The sequence below is a fragment of the Rhododendron vialii genome, chromosome 1a, assembly GCF_030253575.1.
Source record: "Rhododendron vialii isolate Sample 1 chromosome 1a, ASM3025357v1".
Classification (NCBI taxonomy): Eukaryota; Viridiplantae; Streptophyta; class Magnoliopsida; order Ericales; family Ericaceae; genus Rhododendron; species Rhododendron vialii.
In genome coordinates this window covers 18,147,276-18,168,424 of record NC_080557.1, presented here as the reverse complement: position 1 = coordinate 18,168,424, position 21,149 = coordinate 18,147,276, and the positions used below count along the sequence as shown (strand labels likewise).

General features: G+C 38.5%; 2 protein-coding genes across 3 annotated transcripts; one reads left to right on the top strand and one right to left on the bottom strand.

Moving 5' to 3' along the window:
* Positions 1-4,810: 4,810 nt before the first annotated feature.
* LOC131318056 (uncharacterized protein At2g29880-like) lies at positions 4,811-10,814 on the top strand. Of its 2 annotated transcripts, XM_058347852.1 has the most exons (5): positions 4,811-5,099; positions 6,913-7,031; positions 9,365-9,886; positions 9,962-10,193; positions 10,285-10,814. In XM_058347852.1, the coding sequence occupies exons 1-5, from the start codon at positions 4,967-4,969 to the stop codon at positions 10,761-10,763; spliced, it is 1,485 nt and encodes a 494-aa protein (XP_058203835.1). In that variant the 5' UTR covers positions 4,811-4,966; the 3' UTR covers positions 10,764-10,814. The 2 variants fall into 2 exon arrangements, with proteins under 2 accessions (XP_058203835.1, XP_058203840.1); XM_058347857.1 differs by lacking the exons at positions 9,365-9,886; positions 9,962-10,193; positions 10,285-10,814 and adding exons at positions 7,179-7,517; positions 7,614-8,136.
* Positions 10,815-11,784: 970 nt separating this feature from the next.
* On the bottom strand, positions 11,785-12,446 carry LOC131318049 (uncharacterized). Its single transcript, XM_058347839.1, has 2 exons — positions 12,072-12,446; positions 11,785-11,978 (listed from the first exon to the last, which is right to left on the bottom strand). Exons 1-2 carry the CDS (start codon positions 12,381-12,383, stop codon positions 11,889-11,891), a joined length of 402 nt encoding a protein of 133 aa, XP_058203822.1. The 5' UTR covers positions 12,384-12,446; the 3' UTR covers positions 11,785-11,888.
* Between the last annotated feature and the right edge of the window lie 8,703 nt (positions 12,447-21,149).

Here is a 21,149-nt window from a genome sequence, read left to right as displayed (position 1 = left end):
CCAAGCGTACAACCACATGGGTTAAGAGTCAAATCTATTATAATCCAAGTCTTTTAGTATCTCTTTTGTGGAATATCATGTTTCGAATAAACGGTTATGTTATTGATTTTCACTGAATTATCAATACGTTAATATAAAATAAAATAAAAAAACATTTCTCAATACACTTTTAACACTATTCAAGCAAGTTTAACGCATATATAATTGTGCATTTTGTTATTTTCCAACATTATTGATAGCCCATTAGATTGTTATTAGCATTTTCCTTAATTAAATTACCGCTATATATCCCTTCCTCTTTTTTAGGAAATAAAAAATCTATGTATATAACTCCCTTTTCATAAGAGATTCCTTATTTTCCTTAGAGAGGGATTAAATCCAAGTCTAGACACGGAGGTTTTAAATTCGTGTTAAAGAGAAAATGGGTTAAAACCCTCGTCCCGACCCCCTCCCCCGTCCACTCTTCATGCTTTTACGTTCCAAACAGAGAGGGAAGATCGAAAAAATCAAAGAAGAAGATCGACGTAGAGGAGATTCAACCCCTGACGCCTGACCACCGCCAAAGTCTTCTCTATCTCTTTCCTAGGGTCAAAAGTTTTTGCTTATTTTTTACTAATGTTGATCTCGTTCTATGCACGTTATGGTTACTCCACTTGTGGCTTCAATTTCCTTGATTTTTTGCTATGCTCTTAGAGCATCTCCAATAGCCTCAAGCCAATCCTAAGTAGCCTCAAGCCAATCCTAAGTAAATAGACTATCCAAATGGCCCAAATGCTAGTTTAGTAGCCCTTACAAATGTGAAGTTTCCAATAGCCTAAGCAATTGGGCTATGCAAAGATAAATGTAAAAAAAGGGTAACCTGTAAAAAATGGCAACTTGCAATATTGGATTTCGGTTCTGAAAATTTCAACAGCTCTTTTTTTTCCCTTGAACTGGTAAACAACTATTTTTTCCCTTCATCTATTAATTAGTTCATACCATACATTTCCACAACCATCTCAACTTGAATTTTATTACTCTAAATTTCATTCTTTTTCCTATTTTCCCTCAATTTCACACACATCTCAATTTTAATTTTGTTGAAATGTCATTCCGTCTATCTTTTTTATGTCTCGCAATCCTCTACTAAACTTTCTTCTTCTCGACGACTTTGATGATGATTTGGAGGTACTTACCGTAATTCCTATGGAAGAAGAAAGACTATATAGTGAGAGAGGAATAGTCCCACATCGTGTTTCAGTTCAAGGTCGCAATTATATTCGTCGCCGGACTATCCTTGGCCATGAAAGGATTTTTTGTGAGTCCTTTCTCGAACCGCTCGTTTATCCTCTCGAGTACTTTCAAAGGAGGTTTCATATGAGCCATTCTCTTTTTCTCCGTATTCAAATTTCGGTGGAAGCACATGATTCATACTTTGTGCAAGGAAGAAATCCTGTTGGAATGCTCAGTTTGTCTTCGCTTCAAAAGATGACAACAGCAATTCAGATCCTTACTTATGAGGTATCGCCTGATTTTTTAGAAGAGGTTATGAGGATAGGAGAAAGCATCGCAATAAAAGAGTCTAAAGAGATTTGTCAAAGCGGTGATTGAGATTTTTTTCGGTGAATACTTAAGGTCACCCACTAGCGATGGCATTGCTAGATTGTTAGCAGTTGGTGAACGGCATGAATTTCCTGGGATGTTGGATAGTATTGATTGTATGCATTGGAAATGGAAGAATTGCCCAATGGCATGAAAATGAATGTATAGTGGTCATATTCGCGAATCGACACACAGGAGGTTTCAGAATGAATGCAATCTAGCATTTTGCTAATTTGAGGGAGCCACCTACCCTTCTTCATTTTTTTAATTGCTAATCGAACAAGCTTGTTGATTCTTTTTCTTCTTCTTTTTCTTTCTTTCCGTGACTTTGTCCTTGATCCATATTTGATTCGAAATAGAAATTAACGACATGTATTGTGTTTGAAATATAAGTTTGATAGTTGTCCAACAGACGAAATCAGCTATACATTGCTTAATAGTACAATTTATCTGTGATTTGGTATGGTTGATCATTCACAGCTATTCACAATAGGTTTTAAAGTAGAATGCTTTTCATTTTTTCCTTGCCTATTGCTTGTTTGATAAATGTTTCAATGGACAACTCTTTGTTGTCTTTTTATTTTTTGGCCCCTTAGAACCATTTATGCTATTATGATAAAGGAACACTAGAGCAATGATGATATCTCCCTCTCAGTACTTCTCGAGGTCGACCATTTTTGGTTCTCTCTCTGTATCTCTCTCTAAGGCATTGTATAGGTGAATAGAAGCCCTTTGAAATGAAATGTGGTGTCACCAAGGACGGAGCCAGGAATTTAACTACACATGAGTGACCACGTATGCGAGACAAAAAATAAAAAGAAACGTGCATAACAACGTGAATACATTAAAACTCAAAAATGTAAAAAATAGCAACATGACTACTCCATACTTAATTATGCTTTCATAAATTAATATATTGCAAAAGTATTAAAGGGATTAGATATGGATACCTCAAACCCTACCCATAGGGAAAACTCTCGAATTCAGCACTCGCCAGTGTTATAGAAGAACGGGGTAAAATAATACCCCGGCCACGAAAAGAGGTCGCCAAATAAGGGCTAAGGCGGTGGGATCAGGTATAAAACCGGGGTATTACTAACACCCCTTTGTAATGAAGCATCCAAACAGGCCCCCAAGGTAATAGCCCAAGACTCTCTAATGCCCTATAGGGGTCTTTTGGAGGGGGACTGTGAAGGAGTATTAGTAATACCCCTCATATATACCCAGGCTCATCACTTAAACCATGGTTTGGGAACCAAAAAATGAGGGGTATTAGTTTAAACCCCTCTTCTCTTATACCCCTCAGGGGTCGCTTGGATGCAGGAGAAGGAATGGGGATTAGTTGTCACCCCTCTTTTAGACCTGGGACCATCTCTAAGCCTTGGTTTGGGAAGCCAAAACCAGGGGTCTTCGTTTATCCCCTTTCTTGCGTAAGACCGGATAAGAGGGCAATAAGGGGTATTATTTTCGAATAGGGTTTGAGGTGTCCATAAATTATCCCCCCCGATCCCCCTCCTTCTTGGACGATTTTACCTCTCCTAATCCCCTCCCCCAACCTCCAACCCGCCTAGATTTTCGTCTACTGCAATAGACAGTGAAATAGGAAGAAGAAAAAGAAGAAGAATAGGAACACCAGCTGATTGGAGATCGAACCTGTGACGTTCAGCCAGGATCGGAGAAAGGGAGTGTCGTCGTTCTTCTTATTCTTCTTCTTTGCCTCTTCCTCTTTCCTCTTCTTCTCTATCTCATTCTCTTTCTCTCTCTCTCTCTCCCTCTCTCTCTCACACTCTCTCTCTCTCTCTCAAACGCTGCCTGGAAGTGATAAGAACGAGGGGAAAAAAGAAAAGAAAAATTATCATGTGCAACGCTGCCTGGAAGTGATAAGAGAGGGGAAAAAGAAAAGAAAAATTATCATGTGCATGTGTGACCATGTGCTCTTATATCCCCTACTCATAATCAATTACTCCATCCGTCCCAATTTAAAGATATAACTTATTTTTTAGCCGGTAGAATAGAACGAGAGACAATTAATTTGGGACGGAAGGAGTACAAAAATACGTATTTTTTTTATTAAATTTATAAAATCTAAATTAAAGAAGGGTATTAAAATTTTCCCACTAAAAAAATGAAATTAAAAAATGCTTTAAAAATGATTTTTAATTTTTTATACTTATTAAATTAATTAGTTAATTAGTAAACTGAATTATTATTGTTTAATAATGAAAAAGTAATTAAATTTATTAAATTTTGCTATTTTATATTTAATTTAATGACTAATCTAACTTAATACCATACAAGGGCAAAATGGTCATTTGACAGTTTTTTATATCATCCACCCTTCCCCGTACCCCCTAGTAATCCTCCATTCAAACCAAGTATTATTTAATTCCCCTTCTCTAATATCTCATCCAAACAATCTACTATTTAATCCCCTTCTATAAACATCACATCAATGTGGGTCATCCCTTATTAACTAATACCTCATATTATATTACCCCCTTATTAATTAATACGCCTAATTCTTTCCCCTCATCCAAACGGGCCCTAAATACCCCCGGTGGGGGGATTATTTATGGGGAGATTTTGGGGTGGTATTAAATAATACCCCCGGATAATACCCTCGCCTCTTCCATTTTAACTACAAAACAATCTTATCCCCACATTTTATCCATCATCCAAACCAAGTACTATCTAATCCCCTTCTCTAATACCTCATCCAAACCAACTACTTTTTAAACCCCTGTCACATCAATGTGGGCCCACCCTTTTTACATAGTACCTCCTATTATCTTATCTCCCTTCTCAACTAATACCCCAAATTCTTTTCCCACATCCAAACGGGCCCTTAGAGCTAAATCAATATCTAGTACCCATATTTTAATGTCAAACTGTGCGATTTATGCGATCGTATACAGTAAAACCCATTTTTTCCCTCTCTTTTTTGGAAGAAAAAGCAGAACTATTAGCCCTTGTTCGGTTTTATCCCCGGGAAGAAAAACATATCCAGTCTTATCGGGACAGACTTTTACAGCTGGGTACCCTGTGTAAAGCTGCTCCCTCTGTCTCTCTCAACAGAAGAAGTAACATGGTTATACAAACTCTCTCTCTCACACCAAAGAGTCTCACCAAATAGTCTCTCTGTCTCTCTTTTGCATCTCTCCATCTCTGTCTCTCGCTGCTGAACTCAGCTCTCTCTCGCCCTCTCCATCCCTCTCTCTCACACAAACTTACAGCGCGTAGGTCCTCTCTCTCTTTCCAGTCTTATCATCCTGTGGTGTATTCAATTTAGAACCACAGAGATTTGAAACCCTAGGCCTGCGATCTTGACCTATTCGAACAGTTACTATTGAAGGGAAGACCCTAATCTGGGCTTTATAATCAGAGAATGCCGAAAGGGGAGATCCACCCAAATCAACCCTCACAGTCTCTCGACACAACCACAACGGAGGACCCCTGCAAAAACGGTGTGAGGTGCGGTAAATGGATCCTTCGTTCTACCAAGTTTCGAAGAGGTAGAGGTAATTCGGCCCATACCCTTCTTGATTAGCTCCATCTTAGCTTTAGATATCTGCTAAACAAAGAATACATTTTTCCGAACTTTAGTTCTGGTCCACTTTTATGCCCAATCCAAGGCCAACCAAATTTTTGTTTTTGGATCGGAAGATATTGCCCAAAGGCAACTTGTGTCAACTCAACCCCAACTTTTAATCAACCATGGGTCCAACGTAAAACTAGATGCGGATGAATTGACACAGATGGGAAACGAAAGGCAAACAGTCGACTGAAAATGAGTTCGGTCGCCGACCGATTATATTTAGCATTTTTAGTCGCCTACCTGTACAAAAGACAAAGGATCTCACCCATGCCAACCTCTCATTCAATTTCTGTTTCGGTCGCCGATTTAAACATGCGTACCAACTATTTTAGAAAATGTTTGTGACAAACGTACTTGTTTATGAGAAACCTAAACTTGTTTGTGACAACATTTCCAGTCTTTCAAGACACGAACCTTTTGGTTTCATGTATTTAGCGAATATGAAGACCAAGTTTGTAAGTTTTCGGTAAAAAGGTTTGGTTTGACATGGAAAATCTGGTATTCAGATGTTTTGTATCGGACTGCATGTTTAGGTCTTGTTTGGAAAGAAATTATTCTTTTCCGTCACTTTAAAGGATGCTGAAATTTATGTGCTAGTGCAAAATGGTTTATTATCATTGCAGGTTTCTAGAACGTATAACTATGGTGAAACTCTATAATAGTTGTTTGATAAGATTATGTGGTTGAGCTTTTGAAATAAAATTACTTCGTACGTAGTTCAGCTTTTAAAGGCTTTACTAGTTCCTAACAGGTTGGAGGAGGATGGAAGGCGAAGCATTTATCTCCTAACTGGACCTTTTCTTTTCCAGCAGTTGCTAGAGGACAACTCTAGTTACACTGCTGTCAGTTCTTATTCACTTGAACCACTTGAGACTTTTGGTTTGGTGGTTGTCACAATCCAGGTTTGGGAAAAACCTACATTGCATTGACTGCAGAATCAGCTGCTGCTACGCCCCGTTTTCTTTTTTCATTACACATGTATGAAATGAAATGAAGGAGATACAAAGAACCCATCTTCCTCCATCCATTTTCCCAATAAACATATGAAGCACTTTGAAAGGTTACTAACAGTTTGAGGTCCTAATGCGTTTAGCATTTTGATTGAAACAGGCATCTGCATATTAGCAACTGCAGAATATTTTGTGGCAGGGATTGGGTAAATGTTGGATGGAGTACAGAGCATAGCACTACAGTTCATGAGACAAATGTTTTGTGGCTTGTCGTATATCAGTTAATAATCAGTGATACAAGGGGGATAGGGGTGTTCCAGTTTATCTGGACGGTGGGAGTCGAGAAATGCCATGATAGGCCATTCCTTGTCACAGAAAATTGTGGCCAGCCTTGCTGATTCATTGACCATCTCTGATATCTGTCTGTTGGGGTCTGTGGGTGCCTTTGAAGAATGACAAGTACATGCTTGGAAGAAACATATATCAGAACTATATTCTATACCTAACTCATAAGTGTATGCTTTTTGGTTTGAGTTTGATTACAAAATTGCACATCAATTTTTTTTTTTGAATCCATGGTAGCATGCATATTTGTTGTCCTGCAGGATGCATTTTCTTACTGTTGTGTCTGAAGTTTTTTTTGGGTTCATTTTTTCTGCTAATGGACTTCCGTATGGTGTAATTTTCTGCTGCTATGGGGCTGTTCCGTGGTGGATTATACTCCTCCTATTGCCTTGTTTAATGTTATAGACTGATGCTATAATTGGGAATCTTTCTCATTTGTAGGTCAACACCCATCACTAAAGTTTCAGCCTACTACTCCACTTTCACAAAACAGGAAGCGTCCGGCTCCATCTCCTGCGTCATCGGCAAACTCTGTCATAGGCGAGAACAGCATCCCACTGGTACATGCACTATTACTTCTTACCATCCCCTTTTTGTACATTCACTTGTTACAGTCATACACTTTCTTTTTCACGAACCTCTTATATCTATTATAACTTTTGGTCACTAATTTCATATATCCTAATAACTTCTCTCCCACATGTAAGCCTAGAATGGACCGCACACAAAATGACCTTGACATGTGGAGTTATGTGAACATGGAAAAATTCATTCACATAATGGTTGAGGTGGCTAGGAGGGAGGAAGTGACCAACTCAAAAAAGTCACGACAATTTAATGACTTACAATGGCATGAGATATTGAGGGAGCTAGGAGTGAGGACGGGGAGAATAGGGTACACTATTCCTAAGATCCGAGAAAAGTTTACTCGCATTAAGAAAGAGTATAAGACTTTTACGCATATGAAAGATCAGACTGGGTTCGGTTGGGATGACGCATCACAAATTGTCACAGCAACGGATGACGTGTGGCAAACATACCTCCAGGTATGTGAACTTTAGGAGCTCACTGTATTGAACTTCATCCCCTAACATTAGAAACAATACAATAACAATAATGTGCCCCCAATAACTTCCTTGTAGGCAAATCCAAAGGCTGTTAAATTTCGTAACCAAGGCCTTGACCACTTCGAGGAATTGGACGAGCTCCTTTCTAGCTCGTTGGCAAATGGAGCATTTGCACGTCCTAATACACAACCGCCCCCCACACGTGATGAGGAAGTTGTCATGTACGGAAAAGGAAAGGCCATAAAAAGGGAGGACAGCGTGTCAATGGGTAAAAGAAAATCGGATGGTAGTGGCGGAAGCACCGCGAAGGCAACAAAGTTTGAAAAGCGAGATGAAGCATATGAAAAATTTGCGTTCTCTCAGCAAATGAAGGGAGAGTACTATTTGTTGAAGGCCCAAAAACAAAGTGTCCAAAATAATATGGAAATGAAGGAATGCCATGCCTTCTTGAAAAGTATAAAGCATATTGTCGGTGAATATAAATATCTTAACGCTTACAGTCATCTTGTTGACCAGCCACGGTGGCAAACATCTTTTCTCGACCTAGATGCGGATGAGAGGTTGGCGTGGGTCCAACGTAAAAACTAGAAATTGGAGTATGAAGTGCATGAGTATGATGAACTATGAATGTTGGTATTTCACCTTTTCTCTAGACAATCGTATCTTATTCCTGTTGTTCGTAGGGAACAATCGTATGTTATTTCTGCTGTTATGTAACTGTTGTGGAACTATTTCGGTCGTTTTGAAATTAACCATCTGGTAGTGGAACAATCGTATGTTATTTCTGTTGTTATGGAACTGTTATGGAACTGATTCGGTCGTTATGAAATTAACCACCTGGTAGTGGAGTTGATTATGCTCTCCAATCTGTTTCAAATGCTCTTAAATTCATTTATCTTGTTTTTGGAGCCTATTACAGGCCTTGTGGTAGGTGATAGCTGCAACTTTATTTTCAATTGGGCTGAGTTGTGAGCTAAATTTTGTGTTGATTCTATTGCTGAGATGTGATTTATAATCTACAAGTAAAGGAGCGTAGGAGTTGTTAGCCCTATTGCAGTCAAATCAGATGACTTCTATGTTGCATGCAAATAGCTGTAGGCCATGATACAATATCACTTACATATGGATCACACTAATATATCTCAAAATCAAGCAATATATATTACTTTTGTTGGTATATCAGAGATGAACATTTTCATCTTGAAACCTTAGTAGATAGTTTTGTACGTATTAGACTCCAAAACTTCCCCAATGTTAATCCAAAAACATATCCAATTTAGGTAGATTTGGACAGATCTCATAGAGCTGTGTTACAGAGAATTTTCTAAATTTAAGATCTGGATGATTAACAAATGTAGTTTTGAGACTATTGTGTTTGAAAGGCAAGTCTTTCCTTTGAGCTTCAAGGGGTGTAGTAAAAAGAAAAACTCATCTCTTCCATATAAGTTGACCAATATTTTCCAGTAGGCGGCTGAACTATGGATACGCTCATATGTCTTCTTTTTCTTCTTGTGTTTGGTGCTTCCCTTTCTTCTATTCGTTTCTACTTTTGTTTTTTTTTTTTCTGTAATTGCACCGTGGCACTTTTAAGTTCAGTAGATTAGTTTACATCGCAATGTTGCATATCTAGTTGCTGTAGTGGAGTTGATGGTTATTTTGTACCTGGTTTGAAATGCTATATTTTCTGAATTTAAGAGTGTTTTCCAGCAGTATTTAAAAAGTTCTCCATTTTGGTCAAAGCAATTCATATTTTCTAAACCTAGGGCTGCCTTAAACACCACTGATAGAAAAGAAGTTGTTTACACTTACCATCCGACTTGTAACAGTTAGGTACCACAATTATCATGTCGACAAGTGGAAATCAGGAGCACGAAGATTCTAGCAGTGACGACGACGAGTTAATGGACCTAGATTTTTTGGAAAATATGTCGGAAAGTGATGAGGAGGATGAACGAATTCCTCAACGAGTAGCCCCTTTTACTGGTCAATCATACACTCAGTTTTTGATGACAAAACACCCCAAAACCATTAAAGACGTTTTACGTGTTGACAAACAGACTTTTAAATCATTGGTTGCATTGTTGGTGGATAAGGGTCAGTTAAATTGGGATCATATGAGATTGTCTGTAGAGGAATCATTGGCAATATTCTTATTCATATGTGGACAAAGTGGACGGATGCGACTTGCGGCTGACCGATTTCAACATTCCCTTGATACCATAAGCAGACACTTCAACCTTATGCGTCATGCTCTTTGTTATGTTGGTATGTTCATAATCCGACCACCTAATCTTAACGATACGCCTCCTCAAATTCTCAATGACGGAAGATATTACCTGTGGTTTAAGGTAAATTTGTCAATTACATTTAGCTATTGTTTGGAGATATGTAACACAGCCCGATACTAATGTAAATTAATATAGGACTGCATTGGCGCAATAGATGGAACCCACATTGAGGCTTGGGTACCGGCATCCAAGCAAATCGCATTTCGTGGCAGGAAGTCCATCAAAACTCAAAATGTGATGGCAGTATGCTCATTTGACATGAAGTTCACTTTTGTTTACCCCGGTTGGGAAGGGAGTGCCCACGATGGACGTGTTTTTTTAGCTGCAGTGTCGAACCCAGCCTACAACTTCCCACATCCGCCACTGAGTGAGTAAACATAACAATTAATTACTGCCTTAAACTTGTACATTGTCCCGAAAAGTAAAAACTAAACTAATGAAATTGACATATCGTGTAGATAAATATTATGTGGTGGATTCCGGATACACAAACATGCCCGGGTATCTAGCTCTTTATCGAGGACGTAGGTATCATAGAGACCAGTGGAATGGAATTGATACAATGTTTCGGTCGCCCCAAGAGCTTTTCAACTACAAGCATTCATCATTGAGGAATGTTATAGAACGTTGTTTCGATGTTTTAAAAGCAAGGTTTCCAATACTGAAAACTATGCCTAGGTACTCATGTGCTCGTCAACCTACAATCGTTACTGCATGTTATGTGGTGCACAATTGGATCATAGAGCGGCGTGGAAGAGATGAATTTTTTGATGGATATAACGAACATGATTGGGAGGGAAATGAGGAGGACAACAACGGGAATGGCGCCGGGGAACATGTCGGCGAGGTTGAGCCTATCAACATGTCACGTCAAAATATTCAATTGATGTCTATTAGGCGGGATGAAATTGCGCAACAAATTTGGGCGGACTATTGATGTGTTTTTTTTTTCATGCACTATGTTTTTTTCTTCAAATTGTACCGTATTTGTGATAAATCCATGTTTGTTTTTTTATGTTTTATTATTTGAACTGTGACTTTCATGTATTTGGTGGATTATGTATTGATTTTTATTAGTACCTTATGCTCGTTATTTTTCTTGTACTCAATTACAATGTTTATGACATATAGGAATGACAGGACACAAGAATTACTATGTTGTCTTTGTGGGGAAGAACCCAGGCATATATGAAAGTTGGGCTTCATGTAGCAAACAAGTCATCAAGTTTAAAGGTGCTGTGCATAAAAAATACTCATCATGGGATGAGGCCTATACCGCTTGGGTGACTCATACCAGGCAAGTTGACCAGCTGGTGCCACCTTCCCTTATCCCTTTGTTGGATGATGCGGTTGGATCGTCAACAGAGTTCACTCCAAAAGACCGAGATGGGTTTACATTCACTGTTATCATCGCTCTAAGTTTATGCTTCTGTGTGCTTGTTGTTGCTGTTATGTTTTTCCTACTTTGATATTTGACCGAAAACTCGACGCGGTAATTTGTTCGTGCTGTCCATGATGAATGCACATGGGTCTCCGTTTTCAGCACTTGTTTGGAACTAAAGTTATGTGTGTGATTGTATGCTCATCCATGATGTATTTTCTAGTTCTAAATCTGGCCATAATGCTTTGTATCTTGTTTCGAACTTTAGTTCCGTAATTTGTTGCTGTTGTTGGATTGTCTTTTTATTGGTAGTTTTATGGGGAACTTTGACAAGGAAGTAAGAGGTTTTTTTGGTTTGTGTTGAAATTTTTAATTTGACATGATGACAGAATTCGAGCCTGGGTTAATTCACGAAAATTGGACTAGGAGCCTGGTTTTTTTGTTTGGAGCATCCCACTGGTAATTTGCTGCTGTTGGTTGGTGCTTCCCTTCTTCTTTACTCCTAGTTACACTCCTCAACGTTTTTGAAAAGAAGGAAGACCTTTCTTACTCAGTCCGAAGTAGAGGCTTTTTTTTATTTTGCTGCTTCCAAGATTGTAGTACAAAGGCACTACATTTTTCAAAACACACATACGAAAATGAACAACATAAATCACAAGAAATAGCTTTCAAAACAAACATCTACGGGTTGCGGTGGTGAACGAAGCAAAGGCACCAACCATTGAACTGTGGAAATTGCACGCCCCTTGCCAACCGAGCTTGTGGATGATCCTAATAAGTACATATACACGCAAAAATAAATTTCCTTGTGACAATTTCATATTGTAAGTTGATTTGAAAAAAAATATGAAAATTTTGGCTTACTTGTAAATATGCAGTCCACACATCATCTTCGGCCACCACCTCATGTCGGGTCGGATCCCAATCAAATCCGGGAGTATGAATTAGGTTCATAATTACCTTACAAGTCCGCTTCCACCTCATAATCTTGGTTTGAATATGGAATTCCTCTATAGGAGCGTCGGGAAATTCAACGGCCATGACACCTTGTAGATAATTCAAGTAACCGGGATTAAAGGTTCCCTGCGCAGCATTCCACATCGGCGATTGTATCATGCTCATAAGGGCCGAAAGCAATCGACTCTCCTCCGCCTCACTCCAAATTCTCCGAGCCATGGAACAAAATTGTTGTTATATTTTTTGTAAAGAGCAATTTTTTGGACTTGGAATGAATGATGAATGGAGCTATACCTCCTATTTATAAGACCATTGAAAACAAAAAAAAAAATTGCGGAAGCTTACCATTCATAACAAAAGTTGGTTACACCAACAATTCAACAAAAAAAATATATATATATGCTACTAACCATTCATAACAACAAAATTGGGTAGTCACCATTCTAGGAAAAAAAGCTATAAAAAAAAACTAAACTAAACATTTATTACATTTCATAATAAAAAAACACCTAAAAAAATACATATATAAAAATTGAATTTTAATTAATTTATTAATTAATGAGGGAAAGGAGTGGTGGAGAGAGAGAGGGGGAGAGAGAGAGAGAGAGAGAGAGAGAGCGAGTGTGCTGGGTGCAAATTTTTTCGGAAGATAGAGAGAGAGAGTAATGATGACAGAATAATTGGGGAGAGAGAGAGACTACTGACGTACAATTGTACTTGTTTAGGACCAAATATTCAAAATTCATAAGGGGAAATGTCAATTTTTGGAGGGAGATTTAGAATCTAATTTTTGCTTTTTCTCTCACAAGCAAAACGAACAAGGGCTAAAGAGTTCAAGTGAAGCACAAATGTCTCCAATTAAAACGTAAACTATATAAATGTGTTCACACCTGTGTTCGATCAAGATCGTATATAAACACCGATATGCGTGTGGGTATACACCATCTTCTTTTTTTCTCTTTCCCTTGTTCGTTTTGCTTTTTAGAGAAAAAGTAAGAATCTGGTCCTGAATCTCCCTCCAAAATTGACAATTTCTCCCATATGAAATTTGAATTTTTCATCCTAACAATTGTGGTGTCGTCATAACTCTCTCTCTCTCTCTCTCTCTCTCTCTCTTCACAATTATTATGCCATCATACTGTCTCTCTCTTCCTAAAAAATTCCCACCCAGCATGTAAGGTCTCGAATTTCGGAACATTAATAAAAACATTTAAAAGACAATTTTTCCAATTTAAAATTCATAAATTTAATACATCACTGTTTCAAAAGTAGATGTCATCATATTACAACCATATCAAATTAAGTTTAAGTAGCAGAATTTGACCAAATATTACATTTCCCCAAATAAACTTTGAAGCTTCCAAAATAAAGTTGACTTAAATTAAATCAGAGCGACTATGCATACGGAAACCATGGTTCTTCGACTCCCTCCTCAGTAGCATTGACTCCAGTCGGACTGTACGACACTTTTGTTCTGTCTTCGGTACCTGGCGTTCAAGTTACCAGGGCAACATAGTACCGTAAGCGATGACGCTCAGTAGCTAAAACCCACCCGAAACCCATAACTTACAAACAAATGCATGTACAATACTGTTAAAGTAAGAACAATTAAAGTAGCAAGCGATCAATTTTCATTACTAGCCTTTAACTTAGCGAAATCTAGAATCTCAACCCTTGAGAAACATCCTCCCATGTGAACCGCTAGGACTATGGCCACTTGTGATACCGCTCCCCCTTGCTTGCCCTAACCGGGAGCCCCGATGAAACGATCTAAGTTATTTACTTAGTTGGAGTCATCGGCCGCCTCGCAAGGATGAATTCCCCGGGGAACTCACCGTAACCACTGGGCCCACAAGGAACTAACCGTAACCTTGGGAGTATATAGACCATAACCTGGTACTATAATACATATCACCCTTTTATCTCCTATTCAAAAAGAGCAATCACGCAATGCCATATCCTAAGGTTTCAAATCGACAAACTACTGCCATACCCTGGCTTCATTTCTCTTCTCCCAAACTGGACTCTATGGATAACCTTCAACAGATCTGGATTCATTGGATAACCTCCAAGAATCTCATTTAAACATCATTCCTCTGGCTAACCGCCAATCACATCATCTCCTATCTTCCGATTTCCTTTAACTTAAAAGAAGTCGTCTATGTGATCTTCTATCTACGTACACCAATCCCCAGTGAACCTAATGTCCGTTCTAAGTTCTCGTGCAACAAGGTGGATGACAATCAATCATGATAAATCACGAAATGGAAATCATGTCGTTACCAAATAAAGTTTATTTAACACATGAAGCATGTAACAATAAGAGCATAATAATCATGGCACAACTCTTAAATATCTTAACTAGGCAAACATTTTATTAGGAAACTGTAATAGCAATGGTTACTGAATTCTAAGAAATTTGTTAATCATGTTAAAAGGATCAAGTTAGGAACCTACATACCACATAGAATGGCACAAAAAAAATATATCTAGTTACAAGCATTTTTAGTACTCTATACAGATTACTCATCAAATTCATTTGGTTCGTTAACATGCAACAAACATGGATTTACCAAGTTTATCCAACTTCAAGTTTTCCGATTAACCCATTATGAACTTTCCAAATAAATTTTACCACCCGTAGATCAATATCCAAGTTCACGTTTTACCCAGGAGCTACAACATAATCACCATATTCAATCATAATGCTAGTCAAACTTAAGCTATTAATATTTCCCTTATCATGTTTAGCACAGTCAACTTCTTTTTCAAGTTTGAGTAGCTTAATCAAATATCACTTATTCACTTTCCTAATCTATAACAATATGAACACATTAATAACATTATATACTTAGGGAGGTAAGTTTCAACTACCTCTCATCCGGCGAAATGAATTTCGGAGTGATTCGGCAGCGGGTCGGAGCTCGGGCGGTGGTGATGGTGAGCACGGCAGTGTGGGCTCCGGTGGTGGTGATGGCGGCAGGAGGTGATGGCGTCCGGTTGTGAGAGGTGCTCCGGCTGGTGAGAGGATGAGCGGCGGCTGAAGGTTGTCCGGTTGTGGTGGGAGTTGGTGGTATGAGCTCGGTGGTTATGGAGAGAAGAAGGACGTGATGATGGTGGTGTTCGGGTGGGATGGATGAGGTGGTGATGGAAACCGGCTGGTGGTGATAGGTAGCGGCAATGGTTGCTACGGCCCCTCTCTCTCTCTGCTGAAAAGGTGTGGCTGGGAAACAAGAAAAGAAAATGGGAGAAGGGGGGATATTAAATGGGTTTTGGATTTTTGCTTAAGGGGTATTATCCTATGGCTAATTATGTGTTGTCTAAATGGGAGCAAATTAGGGAGGGAATTAAGGGATTTGGTTTCCTCGGATTCTCAGCCGAATCTGGAACAATTGGGAAGAGGTTGGATTGTAAGAAAATGCTCCGGTGCAACGCATGCACACACTAGAAAAATTACTCACCGGATACGAGCGCGCACTCAATTGATTACGGAATAAAATTTTGTGTGATGACATAAATAAACTATCGAGCAAAAATAATATTTTTTTTTGATAATAATTATTATTTATTTAAAAAAATTCCGGGTCTTTACACAGCATCAGATCTCTCTCTCTCCACCACTACTTTCCCTCATTAATTAAAAATTAATAAATTATTTAAAATTCATTTTTTCTATATGTGTTATTTTTATGGGTTTTTTTATTTTGAAATGTAATAAATGTTTAGTTTATCTTTTTTTTATAGCTTATTTTTTTCTTGACTTGTGAGTATCCAATTTTGTTGTTATGAATGATTAATAAGCATCTTTTTTTGGTTGTTGAATTGTTGGTGTAACCAAATTTCTTGCTATGAATAGTTAGTAAGCATGTTTTATTTTTTTCAATTGTCTTATAAATAGGAGGTGGAGGTGTAGCTCCATTATTCATTCATTCCAAATTCAACAAATTATTCCTTACAACAAATATAACAACAATTTTGTTCTATGGCTCGAAGAATTTGGAGCGAGGCGCAGGAGAGTCGATTGCTTTCGGCCCTAACGAGCATGATACAAGCGCCGAAGTGGAATGCTGCGCAGGGAATCTTTAATCCCACTTACGTGAATTATATCCAAGATGTCATGGCCGTTGAATTTCCCGACGCTGCTATATAGGAAGTCCATATTAAAACCAAGATTATGAGGTGGAAGCGGACTTGTAAGATAATTATGAACCTGATTCATGCTCCCGGATTTGATGGGGATCCAACCCGACACGAGGTGGTGGTCGAAGACGATGTGTAGAGTGCATATATCCAAGCAAGCCATAATTTCGTTTTTTTTTTTTCAAATCTACTTACAATATAAAACTGTCAGAAGGAAATTTATATTTGCGTGTGTATGTACTTATTAGGATCATCCACAAGCTCGGATGGCAAGGGGCGTGCAATTTCCACAGTTCAATGATTGGTGCATTTGCTTCGTTCATCCCAACCCGTAGATGTCTGTTTTGAAAGCTATTTCCTGGGACTTATGTTGTTTATTTTCGTTATATGTGTGTTTTCAAATGTAGTGTCTTTGTATTACAAATTAGCTCATGAACTTTGTGGAGCAGTTATTTATTTCTATTGAAATAAGATTTGCATATTATGTATCTGTATGATGTACATAATTATTATAACAATCTTAGTTACATAATGAGAAGTCAGTCATTCCCTTGTAATAGGGAATGGATTTTTGTGACGTTGATATACAGTAGGGAACTAGGTTCAACAAACCCAAAAAATTCCGGAAGCAGCAACCAAAATAACCTCTACTTTTCTTTATGTCAAAATTCCCCATAAAACTACAAAAAAAAAAAAAGCCAATCCAACAGCAGCAACAAATTACGGAACAAAAGTTCCAAACAAGATACAAACCATCATGGCCAGATTTTCCAAAGTTTACGGCATCGAGTTTCCGGCCGAATATAGAACTAGATAAAACATCATGGACAAACATCATGGACAAACATACAATCACACACATAACTTTAGTTCCAAACAAGAGCTGAAAACAAAAACCCATGGGCGTCCATCATGGACAGCAGCAACAAATTACCGCATCGAGTTTCCGGTCGAATATCAAAGTAGATAAAATATAACAGCAACAACAATCACATAGAAGCATAAACTTAGAGCGATGATGAAAGTGAATGGAAACCCATCTCTGTCTTTTGGAGTGAACTCTGTCGATGATCCAGCCGCAACATCCAACAAATGGATAAGGGAAGGTGGCACCAGTTGGTCAACTTGCCTGGTATGAGTCACCCAAGCGGTGTAGGCCTCATCCCATGATGAGTATTTTTTATGCACAACACCTTTAAACTTGATGACTTGTTTGCTACATGAAGCCCAACTATCATATATGCCTGGGTTCATCCCCACAAAGACAACGTAGTAATTCTTGTGTCCAGCCATTCGTATATGTCATAGACATTGTAATTGAGTTTAGGAAAAATAAGAAACACAAGGAATTAATAAAATTCAATACATAATCCACTACATACATGAAAGTCACGGTTCAAATAATAATACATAAACATATATGATAGTTGACAAATACGGTAGAATTTGAAGATAACATACTAGTGCATGAAAAGAAAAACACATCAATAGTCCGCCCAAATTTGTTGCGCAATTTCATCCCACCTAATAGACATCAATTGAAGATTTTGACGTGACATGTTGATAGACTCAACCTCGCCTACATTACCGACATGTTCCCCAGCGCCATTCTCGTTGTCCTCCTCATTTCCCTCCCAATCATATTCGTTATATCCATCAAAAAATTCATCTCTTCCACGCCGCTCTATGATCCAATTGTGCACCACACAACATGCAGTAACGATTGTAGGTTGACGAGCACATGAGTACCTAGGCATAGTTTTTAGTATTGGGAACCTTGCTTTCAAAACACCGAAACAACGTTCTATAACATTCCTCAACGAAGAATGCTTGTAGTTAAACAGCTCTTGGGGCGATCAAAACACTGTATCAACTTCATTCCACTGGTCCCTATGGTATCTGCGTCCTCGATAAGGAGTTAGATACCTGGGTATGTTTGTGTATCCAAAATCCACCACATAATATTTATCTACACGATAAATCAATTTCATTAGTTTAGTTTTTCCTTTTCGAGACAATGTATAACTTAAAGTCATTAATTAATTGTTATGTTTACTCAATCAGTGGCGGGTGTGGGAAGTTGTAGGCTGGGTTCGACACTGCAGCCAAGAAAACACGTCCATCATGGGCACTCCCTTCCCAACCGGGGTAAACGAAAGTGAACTTCATATCAAATGAGCATACTACCATCACATTTTGAGTTTTAATGAACTTCCTGCCACGAAATGCGATTTGCTTGGACGCCGGTACTCAAGCCTCAATGTGGGTTTCATCTATTGCGCCAATGCAGTCCTATATTAACTTACATTAGTATCGGGCTGTGTTACATATCTCCAAACAATACCTCATATTTTTTAAAAAGTAATTGTAAAATTTACCTTAAACCACGGGTAATATCTTTCGTCATTGAGAATTTGAGGAGTCGTGTCGTTAAGATTAGGTGGTCGGATTATGGACATACCAACATAACAAAGAGCATGACGCATAAGGTTTAAGTGTCTGCTTATGGTATCAAGGGAATGTTGGAATCGGTCAGCAGCAAGTCGTATCCGTCCGCTTTGTCCACATATGAACAAGAATATTACCAATGATTCCTCTACGGATAGTCTCATATGATCCCATTTTAATTGACCTTTATCCACCAACAATGCAACCAATGATTTAAAAGTCTGTTTGTCAACACGTAAAACATCTTTAATGGTTGTGGGGTGTTTTGTCATCAAAAACTGAGTGTATGATTGACCAGTAAAAGGGGCTACTCATTGAAGAATTCGCTCATCCTCCTCATCAGATTCCTCCATATTTTCCAAAAATTCTAGGTCCATTAACTCATCATCGTCACTGCTAGAATCTTCGTGCTCCTGATGTCCACTTGTTGACATGATAATTGGGGTACCTAACTGTTACAAGTCGGATGATAAGTGTAAACAACTTCTTTTCTATCAGTGGTATTTAATGCAGCCCTAGGTTTAGAAAACATGAATTGCTTTGACCAAAATGGAGAACTTTTTAAATACTACTGCAAAAAACTCTTAAATTCAGTAATTATAGCATTACAACAAAGGTAAAAAATAACCATCAGCCCAACTACAGCAACTAGATATGCAACATTGCGTTCTAAACCAATCTACTGAACTTAAAAGCATTATGGAAGGGGATAAATGTACAACTTGGAAACAGCAACAACAGTGGCAGGAAGTCACACCCGACTGCCCTCGCCCAAGAGCACTCAAACAAAAGGTGTTCTTCCTCTCCAAGTTGGCTTTCTTATGAAGTAGTACACATAAATGATTCTCTATCATCAACAGAATGATATCTAAGAAAATGAAGTCATAAAAAAAAAGAGAAGGGTAATATAGGAAAGCCAATTTCTCACGTAAAAATATTTCACATAGTTTCACTGAAATAGCTGTATGCTCTCAGTAGTACCTTCTGGGTAATTTAAAAGTGTATGTTTTGACTACAGTATTGATCACAGATTAGACTCTATTTCGGAATATACAACACCAAATAGAAAATGAATGCTAGGATCATAACCTTCTCTTACACGTACAACTTATTATTCATCGGGTGGATTCTCGAAGAGTGAATCCAGTGAATATATTGGAGAACCTATGTCTGTACTACTTGTATGAAGAAGCTCAAATCAAACTTATACATGCAATCACCATTCAAGCAAAAATCCAATAGTAAGAGCATAATTACAATCATACGAGAAGGTTAATTTCATAACGAGCGAAATAGTTCCATAATAGCATAAATAACATACGATTGTTCCCTAACAACAACAGAAATTAAATACGATTGTCTAAGAAAAAGAGAAATAGCAATAGACATAGTTCATCATACTACAGAAACATGCACTTCAAACTCCAATTTCTAGTGTTTATGATGGACCCACTCCATCCTCTCATCCGCATCTAGGGCGAGAAAAGATGTTTGCCACCGTGGCTGGTCAACAAGATGACTGTAAGAGTCAAGATATTTATCTTCCCTGACAATGTGCTTTATACTTTTCAAGAAGGCATGGCATTCCTTCATTTCTAGATTATTTTGGGCACTTTGGTTTTGGGCCTTCAATTGATAGTATTCTCCCTTCATTTGTTGAGAGAACACAAATTTTTCGTATGCTTCATCTCGCCTTTCAAACTTTGTTGCCTTCACGGTGCTTCCGCCACTACCATCTGATTTTCTTTTACCCATGGACACGCTGTCCTCCCTTTTTATGGGCTTTCCTTTTCCATACATGACAGCTTCCTCATCACGTGTGGGGGGCGGTTGTGTATTAGGACGTGCAAATGCTCCATTTGCCAATGAGCTAGAAACGAGCTTGTCCAATTCCTCGAAGTGGTCAAGGCCTTGGTTACGGAATTTAGCAGCCTTTGGATATGCCTATAAGGAAGTTATTGTTGGGGGGGGGGGGCGGCGGGGCATTATTGTTATTGTATTCTTTCTAATGTTAGGGGATGAAGTTTAAAACAGTGAGCTCCTAAAGTTCACATACCTGGAGGTATGTTTGCCACACGTCATCCGTTGCTGTGACGGTTGTAGACACCCTATTTTGGACTATCCGGATAAACCTATTTACGGTCTTTTGTTGCCCCAATGATGATTAAAGATCGAGAACATTCCAAGGTCGATGGCAGGTCCTGAGCTTTGAGCTTTGGACATTCCTCATTCAAACCCTTTCAAATTCCATTTTAAACCCTTCGAGCCAGATGGCCCCAAAACCTACTTGCTTACGCGAGTGTTGTCTTGGCATGCGCTGGTAAACTTCCACGTGTCGGTCATCGATCGTTGGCCTGGTTATCACTGGCGCACGCGGGTCCAACCATGGTGTTCGCC